Below are 8,919 nucleotides of genomic sequence, written 5' to 3' on the forward strand. Positions count from 1 at the left end.
AAAAAGGAAAAGGAAATAAGAAATATTGATTTTTAGTAAATGTTTATTAAACTTATGTCTATCGGAATAAATTATGTAACTATTTTTAGAAATTTTAGTAACAACAATCTTCAGAAAATGAACTTTTCCCAATAAGATTTAGATTCATATGATGGTAAATCATGTATTGTAATGAAAATGTTATGTAAAAGAAAAATACTTTCACTCTCATTTATGTTATAATTTTTCTTTTACTTGATCTATTACAAGATAAAACAAAACTGTTCATAAAAACAGTTTAAATAAAATCTATTAATAACAGGAATGTTACATAAGTAACTAAATGTCTGTTTGCTTGGTGATAAAAATTATCTTACATAAATTTAATTCATCCCAATCAGTTGTGCAATATTACAATTTTAAATTACTTCTATTTTTATGTTCTAGTTAGATTGAACCACTTAGTGTGTATGAAATTTGTTAAATTTGTAGTTACAATGTAACTGAAAGAAAATTATATTCGTTAACTGAGAACGATAAAATCTTTATTATATTTGTTAATCTCTACAACTGAATTACATCTTTTGCTGAGTTTACTAGTAAATTTGAAATTCATTAAATTATTTATATTTTTTATATTAACGAATTTATTGAATAAGTTGTTAATTAATTTTTACATCACCAAGTATCTAGACGAACGAAATAAATATTTTCGAGATATCTTCTATGAACTTTTTTCGAGTCATATACGAACTTATAAGTGGTTTCTTGTAATAAGCAATTAATTAATACGAAAAATATTTGTTTATTTTGTTTAAGTTTTATTTTTACAAATGATTTAAATACATTTGCATTTCTTATTGTTATGAGGAAAATTACAAACCTTTTATATTCTGCATTTGTCAATTTAAAAATTATAAAAAGAATATAGCATTCTTTCTGTATTCTGTTATGATTAACAGATTATTATTTATGTTCCGCGATAAACAACAGAATGATATGTAAACAAAATCTTTTAAATTACCATTGTGACAAGTTGTGCATTTACCTAAGGAGTGCTTAGGCTGTGAATGTAATGAAAACTGTTACAGAATCTAATTGTACATAAATAAAGAATTTATGAAAACAACGATACTTGGCAAGAAAGTACCATGATTTTACGAATAAATTTAGCTAGTTACTATCCCATGCTGAGTAAATATGGCAATGTATTAACATCAGCAACATCTTTGGGTTTCATACCATCGTTATCTTCTATAGATTCTGCACCAATGGAAAGTAAATATTTTACAACGTCAACGTGACCGCAGTAAGCTGCATAATGCAACGGAGTTTGTCCATCAGAATCCTGTGAATTCACATTTGCTCCTTCTTTAATTAAGAGTTCTATGATTCTTAGATGACCACGATCTGCAGCCCAATGTATTGGTAGCAAGCCATCTGTGTCCATTAGATTTACAAGTCTTTGTTCTTTTTCCACTACTTCCTGCACCTTTTCCTCATGGCCTTCTTTTATCCAATCCAAAAAGGTTTTGTCTGTGTCGCTTATTTGTTCTTCTGCATTCAGTAAACGACTAACAGCAACCCATTTCTGTGGTTCAGATTCTACATCTTTCTCCCAACTAGGAGATAATGTTGTCAACTCTTCTATATAAGTAATCATAGCAGCATCGCAGCTCATGTCATTCAAATTTTTCCAAGCTTCCCATTTTTGTCTAGCTTTCATTTGGTACCAATTAGGTTGTGGAATGTTACAGGCTCCAATTGTCGCCTGTTTATACAAAGCATAGAATTTGAGAAGTTCAGTAGAATTTAATTCTGATGCTAAGGTTTGCAAGTAGCTTGCAGCTTTATTAAATGTTTGCTCGAGACTCATTGTGAAGATTTCTTTTATTTTAGTCCATAGAAAATGAAATTCACAACCATTGGTGCTTTTCAGTGCTCACAGATAATTTAGAATTGTCTAAAACATGATGTCTAGAAAGTACAGTTTTCATTGTAATTTTATCATAATATTCAACAGTACCAATGCCTGTGCTAATACCATTTATGTCGAATATAATTTTTGCTCTCTTTACTTTACCAAACACTGAAAAGTAAGCTTCAAATTCGGAAGGAGAAACAGTCCAAGGAATTTTAGATACATGAAGTAAGTATCGTATAGCCATGACAAACTTATTAACTTGCACGTTGTATACTTAATAAGTGAATAGTATGGTCCTGCATTAAATCATATATATTTACATCAGAATCTGTACCAAGTCCAGCCAATGATATATGGGTACAAGTAAGATGCCATTTATTCAGTAAATGTTCTATGGACCAATCTGCGCTTCGTTCTTGATAGGTACAGAGAAATTTTGCATGCGGGTTCCTTTCTAGTAAAAATGCAATTGTAACAACTATGTCTTCAAATACAGCTGGCTCATAAAAACAGTCAGACCCCAGAATTAAATCCAATGGTCCAAGGGAAAATAAACTAGATAAAAATAGTCCCCATGTTATACCAACAATTTGAACTTCAGATAAAATTCCATTTAGTTCACAACTTCTTCTTATATGTTGTAGACTTCTGGGCAGACTAGCAGAATCACTTAAAGTTACTATAGCACCACATTTACTAGCTAAAATTCCAGGAAGCGCTGTACCAGATCCAAGTTCTAAAACTCTCTTTCCGATGAGTTCTTCTTTATGTTCCCAAAGAAACCAAGCAAGTACAGGTGCAGAAGGCCACGTATAAAAACTATAACTAGCTTGAAGTAACTGTAATAAAAAAATATGTTAAGAAACTAAACATGTAAGAGCTAACAGGTCAACGTAATATGTATTAATATTTTTTCGGCAACACATTGATCAAAACTCGTTATAAACAGAATTCGTATGAAAACTAGCACATTAATGTTTGCTAAAAAGTATAAAAATTTCTTTCGCAGAGATGCATAACCAAAAACTACGTAACACCGGTAGCACACACGAAAATAGAACAAACCACTGATTTAACCATTAATAGAAAATGTATAAAACAATTTGATTACCTCTGGGATATAAATCTCTAAGCTCTCGTTACACTCTACGTTATCGTGAGTTTTACGAGAGGTGAATAAAAATTTTTTCACTTGCTCAGAGACAATTCCATCGGACATTAGGCTCTCTGTGGGTGAACTGCTATCGTGTAAAATACTTTCTTCTAAACCTGGCATGACTAACTTTCAAAGCATTTCGTCTAATACATTTTTATTTTAGTCAGAATTATTAAGTCTGAAATGGAAACCATGAATTGAATGGTTTTCATCGTTTACAAATTAATACAAGATGAAAAATATAATCACTATTTTGTCCAGAGTTGTCGTCGGTACACGCCAAACAATAGAAAATGCTAACATTTAGACCATATTTAAATTATGAAATGGCGGGAACTATTTATCAAAAAGTTCTATTCTTTGTACTCGAATATGTTTCATTACTAATATGCTTATAAATATAATATTTATCAATTAAATATTTTATATTTCAATTTTTGCAACTTATTTATAATTATGTACAACTGTATACATATTAGCCAATGTTAATGCGATATCTAACGAACTTAAAAAAAACGCTGGTATAAATTGTTGCTTTCAATAACTTTTTGTATAATTATTTACTATTAGATTTTATTAGGTACATACTATATTAAGTTACTGTAAAATGACATAGTATATTATAGATAAAACTATATAATGCATTAATGTATGGCACAATATTTTTAAGCTAATAATATATTTATAATAATTTTTTTTTATATAAAATTTATTCGAAATTATTTAATGTCAAACATGAAATCATTTTCTAAATACTGGAATATACTATTTGCAGTTCTCTATATAAATCTATTAAAATCGATTTTCCAATAGAATCATTATACTGATAAAATAATAAATGTCATGCTGATAAATTAATATTAAGATAGTTGTAATCTTACAATGAAATCGCATTAATATTATAGGAATATTGTAAACATGAAATAAACTATGTATTAAGTTTTAGATTATATAAATTTAATATTTAATACATAAGATTTAGTGGATTGAATATAATATTTTTATGTTTTAATCAAATAAATTCTATCAATCAATCCACATATCTTATGTATACTGTAAATTTAATTTTCTTTGAAATTTATGAGACAGACTGTTATAATACATTATTATGACATTTGTGTTATTTTAGCAACACTCGAACGATTCTGTGTTACAGCCGTTTTGATTAAACATGGAGGAGGCTGGTAACGAGAAGTTCCTATCGAGAAGGCGTTCTGCTGCACTTAAAGCATTCAAAGTTAAAGATGAACGAGTGGCAACGTTTAAGAAAGTACACACGTAATTTTAATATATACTGCTTAATCGTAATCGCTTCAAAACGATCATTAACCAACATTTTTCTATATTTTTCCCGGTGTTAAAATTGATGTAGCATAAACAACACCCATAGAATACTGCAGCGTTTGATTTTTCCAGGTTACAGCAATTTTACAAAAATGTGTAACAGACAGAACTGCAGAAGAAAACGGAATACTTCTTTCCTGCAGTGACGTAGTAAAAGAGGTTAATTTGAGGTATAGCCATTTTGAAAATCATTGAATCTACATTTATGAGTGTATTCATTTATTTTGTGTTACTAGTAGTCAAACGTGAGCCATTGATACTATAAATAAATGGTCACGATAAATAAAGTTCATATAAATTTTGTTAACAGTATATTATTAATCATAATGTGTTACTAATTAAGTCTTTTCAACTGGTTCACTAGACAAGAGAAAAGGCATAGGGTAAAGGCCAGATTAGAGGAAGTAGAAGATGCACCAGAAATATTGGAAGAGAAGTGTATACGGTTGGCTGCGGCAATCAGCAGAGCATCATCGTTAGCTGTTTATACTGGTGCTGGTATTAGTACAGCTGCTTCTATTCCTGATTATAGAGGTACCAATGGCGTTTGGACTCGTTTACAGCAAGGAAAAGATATTGGGTAACATTAGAATTACTAATACAGTTGAAGTTCAGTAACTCAAACCTAAAAAGAACAGTTAAAATCTTTCAGTTGTTATGTTTTATTGAGCTTTTGAGCTTTAAACTGTAATCAATTGATTACTGAGATTCAACTGTATTTCTTAATGATTTGTTATTGTTCTTAATATTCTCATTTAATAAATATATGTTTACAGAAATCATGATTTAAGTTTGGCAGAACCGACATTAACGCATATGGCTCTTTATGCCTTGTATAAGGCACGTGTTTTGAAACACGTAGTGTCTCAAAATTGTGACGGACTTCATTTACGCAGTGGGATACCTCGTACGCTTTTGTCTGAAGTTCATGGGAATATGTATGTGGAAGTTTGTAGGACATGCAAACCATATAGAGAATATTGGAGACTGTTTGATGTTACAGAAAAGACTGCTCGGTATTCACACGGTACTGGTAGATTTTGTGATAGATGTAACACTGTTTTGCAAGACTCGATCGTTCATTTCGGTGAAAGAGGAAATCTCCCGTGGCCGATTAATTGGAACGGTGCGACAAGAGCAGCGAAACAAGCGGACGTTATATTATGTTTAGGTTCCAGTTTAAAAGTTCTAAAAAAGTATCCGTGGTTGTGGCAGATGGACAGGCCGATTAACAAACGTCCTTCCCTGTATATTGTAAACTTGCAGTGGACTCCGAAAGACGAGAACGCAGTTTTAAAAATAAATGGAAAATGCGACGAAGTGATGAGAAGAATCATGGCTCATCTTGGGCTGGAGATACCGCAGTATAATCGTGCTAAGGATCCAATATTTTTTCACGCTGTGCGACTCAAGAGTAATGAACAATGTACAACAAGTCAGCCCTGTTTGGAAGAACCTTCTATCGTTGCTCATAAAGAGTTGACTGAAATTACGAACGATAACTTTCAAAAAGATATGGAACCCGAAACCAAAGAGGAAAAGGATTGCATCTCTCCTAAAAAACTAACCGAATCCATGTCTTCTTATTCAGCACCTTTTTTCACCGCATTACCATTTTTATCCATGGGTTTACCATTTCCACCAATGTATATGTGCCCTCAATTAACACCACTGTTTTATTATCCGTTTATACAAATACCGGATATGGCCATAAATATGCCAAAACCGAAGCCAGCTTGTACTTTTTGTATGGAGAACGAGGGTTCTCTCACGTGTCTTTATTATCAACGAGATACAGATAATCTTTTAATAGAACCTGATAGTAAACAGATAAAAGATTCGGAAACATTGGTGATTGAGACTGACTCTCCAATTGCACCACCCAAAAATCCAGGATGGTTCGGTAAAGGATATCGCAAAGGCATGAAGAAGAAGCGGTAGCATTTACTCTTGTTAATATGGTATCTGACTTTTCCTGCTCTGTTATTATGCGAATGTACGACGTATATAATAACCCACTTAAATGTTTGACGCCTCCATATCATGACAAAATCTGCGAACATTATTTACGAATGTGTAGCGGTTTAACTTCCAGTATCGAAAATTTTAATAATCAAACTAAAATTGTGACAATAGTTTTTAAGATTTAAACTATAGACAAGTTTATCTTTTATTAACAAAACTTCCATAAGTAAAATTTTATAATAAGTTAATTTAATGATTACTCACATCCAATAAGTCTGATTTCGAAATTGTTCATTTGTAAATTTGACCATAATTGATTTCATATGAAGTATGGTTTGATTCACAGTCATTACTACTGTATAAGTCGATTATGTTGTGATTTTTAATTATAAGATTTCATTTAAGCAGATGAGTGTTATGCAGATCATGATAAATTCCTAGTGACCAAAGTGATAATTTTCGATTACATTTTGTGTTCTTTTTTTATTGTTAGTTTTATATCTGTATAGTTGAATGTATTATAATTTCCCTTCCTTTTTGTTTGAAAATTGGATTTATAAGTGTTGCTTGTGTGAAATTTTTTGTATTTTTCATTATGTTCATTTATCATTCCACTTCTGTAAATATGACATAAGCAAACATATAACATGGGTGTCAAGGCAATTATTATACTGTTTATAACAGATCTCAAATCAAGATTACATTAGTCATTATTTTGTGTTGGTCAATGGATAGACCAAACATGAGTTTTACACAAAAGTACATTTCTGGTTTTACATTGCCTGCAGTGTAGGAATGTTAAAAAGAGTCTTATTGAGATACATTTATCTCGATAAAGTTCTCTCTTTTAAAGTTTATTAGACGTATCAGTTGATCTGCTCATATTACAAGTTAGCTTATTAAGATCAAAGGAAGTATAACTTACTGCTTTTAATTAATTTAAGACTGTTTTTAAAACGTATTATTTAACTAACAAAAACATTTTCCATCACTATTGATTTCAGTTGATGCAAAGAAATGTTTACGCAGAACATATAAATTTGATTACATTCCTTATGAAAACTATCGAAATTTTCATCATAAACTGTTAAATTCAAAAAGTATTAACGCATCAGGTATTACAATAGTATTCATAAATTGTTATTCTTATTTATATGTTTATTTATATGAACCAATAAATTTGTACTGAATGAAATATCGTAATATGATAATTATTATTTTCTATTTTTCAGTAATTCTAAGAGTTTAGTTTTTAATTTCAATGTCTGTGCAATTGATATTTTTACTTGTTATTTTAGTATGCGAAACATTGGAGAAATTATTTGCTAGCATTTTATCAAAATGTATGTAGGTACTTGTTACAGATTTTTTATATGTTTAATCATTACAAAATCTTTACTAATTACACAAGTACAAACAATTACATACAAGATAATTGACAGTTACAAGACATAAAGTTTCTTTCATTACACAATTTACAGAACGTAAATATTTATATCTACATGAATTAAATTAAAAGTCCCGCGTGCGATACGATTTAAAAAATGGCGGGACTATAAGCAAGCGGATTTAAAAAATGAAAAACAGTAAGAAATATGTTATGAGAACCACAATTTTGTATTCATAAAACTTAGAAATCTATATACCTGAAATACACTCAAAGCCATAATAAGTGTTCACTTGACTACTTTTATTTCCGATTTTCATCACAGGAGTGGAGTGAACAATTATTTCGACATATAAGTGTATTTCAAATGTTTTATTTAAAAATATAGTTTACAAATATTCGAAATACACATACGCTTCACATAAATTTCTCGCTCCGCGTTTAACTATGGTGGACAATATTTATTGCCATGGATCTGCCGAGATGAATCATGATTTGTAAAATGAATATTGTCGGTGAAGCTAAAAATAACAGAAAGTATAGCTAAGAACACTGTGCTAGCCGTAGTCCACCATCGCGTCAGAATTTGCAGATCGTACTCGCTCCCTGATTGGTTCCTGTTTTTCCTCAATAACTCGTAAACAGAGCTGCGAAGATGATTTTCATTAAGGAAAACGCTATTTCAAAGGATTAAAGGAGTCATCCTTTTCAAGAGCTTACGCCTTTCGTAGTAGATCCTGTAGATCGACGTAGGCGAGACATCTCTCCGTTTCTTTTATTTTTCTTTCCTTTCGCGTTTCTTGCTAGTAGAGAAACTAGTTGGCCGTAAATAATGTTTATTGCTCGAATCGCCATCAAATGGTACCCTCGAAAGCGGCGGATCCGCGGTCGTTAAGGGCCGGTTTCGCGTGACAACGGTATCACAGCGGTGCTCGTCACGGTAGTGCGAGTCGGGCCTTAGACGTGAAAGTAAATGAAGAGGAAAAGTATACCGAGTGCAACCATGGATTGCACGCGCCTAGCCATGATACAAGCATGAATCCACCCTGTGAATGACGTATTCGAACGAGCGGCGGTACCGCCGAGAGTCTTTCAGCGGAAATCAGCTTGCACAGCGGTGAGTGAACATTGTTGAGCGACCATGAAAGATCCATAGAATGGATT

General features: G+C 31.5%; 4 protein-coding genes across 4 annotated transcripts in view; 2 read left to right on the forward strand and 2 right to left on the reverse strand.

Moving 5' to 3' along the window:
• Positions 1-1,159: 1,159 nt before the first annotated feature.
• LOC144472206 (acyl-CoA-binding domain-containing protein 6) lies at positions 1,160-1,863 on the reverse strand. The gene has a single exon (XM_078185089.1). It carries the CDS (start codon positions 1,853-1,855, stop codon positions 1,160-1,162), a length of 696 nt encoding a protein of 231 aa, XP_078041215.1. The 5' UTR covers positions 1,856-1,863.
• Positions 1,864-2,156: 293 nt separating this feature from the next.
• LOC144472205 (histone-arginine methyltransferase METTL23) lies at positions 2,157-3,332 on the reverse strand. The gene is made up of 2 exons (XM_078185088.1): positions 3,015-3,332; positions 2,157-2,742 (listed from the first exon to the last, which is right to left on the reverse strand). The coding sequence occupies exons 1-2, from the start codon at positions 3,177-3,179 to the stop codon at positions 2,158-2,160; spliced, it is 750 nt and encodes a 249-aa protein (XP_078041214.1). The 5' UTR covers positions 3,180-3,332; the 3' UTR covers position 2,157.
• An 890-nt stretch (positions 3,333-4,222) lies between these two features.
• Sirt7 (sirtuin 7) lies at positions 4,223-7,589 on the forward strand. Its single transcript, XM_078186974.1, has 4 exons — positions 4,223-4,329; positions 4,476-4,573; positions 4,768-4,983; positions 5,180-7,589. Exons 1-4 carry the CDS (start codon positions 4,231-4,233, stop codon positions 6,342-6,344), a joined length of 1,578 nt encoding a protein of 525 aa, XP_078043100.1. The 5' UTR covers positions 4,223-4,230; the 3' UTR covers positions 6,345-7,589.
• Positions 7,590-8,719: 1,130 nt separating this feature from the next.
• Positions 8,720-8,919, forward strand: part of Ckn (CRK like proto-oncogene, adaptor protein) — a 33,242-nt gene continuing 33,042 nt past the window's right edge. Inside the window, exon 1 of the mRNA XM_078185989.1 lies at positions 8,720-8,872. The gene's annotated coding sequence lies outside the window, so the exon portion shown is untranslated. The remainder of the gene's footprint in view (positions 8,873-8,919) is intronic.

This window comes from Augochlora pura, chromosome 7 (assembly GCF_028453695.1).
Source record: "Augochlora pura isolate Apur16 chromosome 7, APUR_v2.2.1, whole genome shotgun sequence".
NCBI classification, from domain to species: Eukaryota; Metazoa; Arthropoda; class Insecta; order Hymenoptera; family Halictidae; genus Augochlora; species Augochlora pura.

Excerpts from the sequence above, each read along its gene's own strand:
- LOC144472205 (XM_078185088.1), bottom strand. The coding sequence starts at position 3,179 with ATGCCAGGTTTAGAAGAAAGTATTTTACACGATAGCAGTTCACCCACA. Across the intron at positions 2,743-3,014 it reads TAGAGATTTATATCCCAGAG|TTACTTCAAGCTAGTTATAG; the intron begins GTAATCAAATTG and ends TTTTTATTACAG.
- Sirt7 (XM_078186974.1), top strand. The coding sequence starts at position 4,231 with ATGGAGGAGGCTGGTAACGAGAAGTTCCTATCGAGAAGGCGTTCTGCT. Across the intron at positions 4,574-4,767 it reads GTAAAAGAGGTTAATTTGAG|ACAAGAGAAAAGGCATAGGG; the intron begins GTATAGCCATTT and ends CTGGTTCACTAG. Across the intron at positions 4,984-5,179 it reads CAGCAAGGAAAAGATATTGG|AAATCATGATTTAAGTTTGG; the intron begins GTAACATTAGAA and ends ATATGTTTACAG.
- LOC144472206 (XM_078185089.1), bottom strand. The coding sequence starts at position 1,855 with ATGAGTCTCGAGCAAACATTTAATAAAGCTGCAAGCTACTTGCAAACC.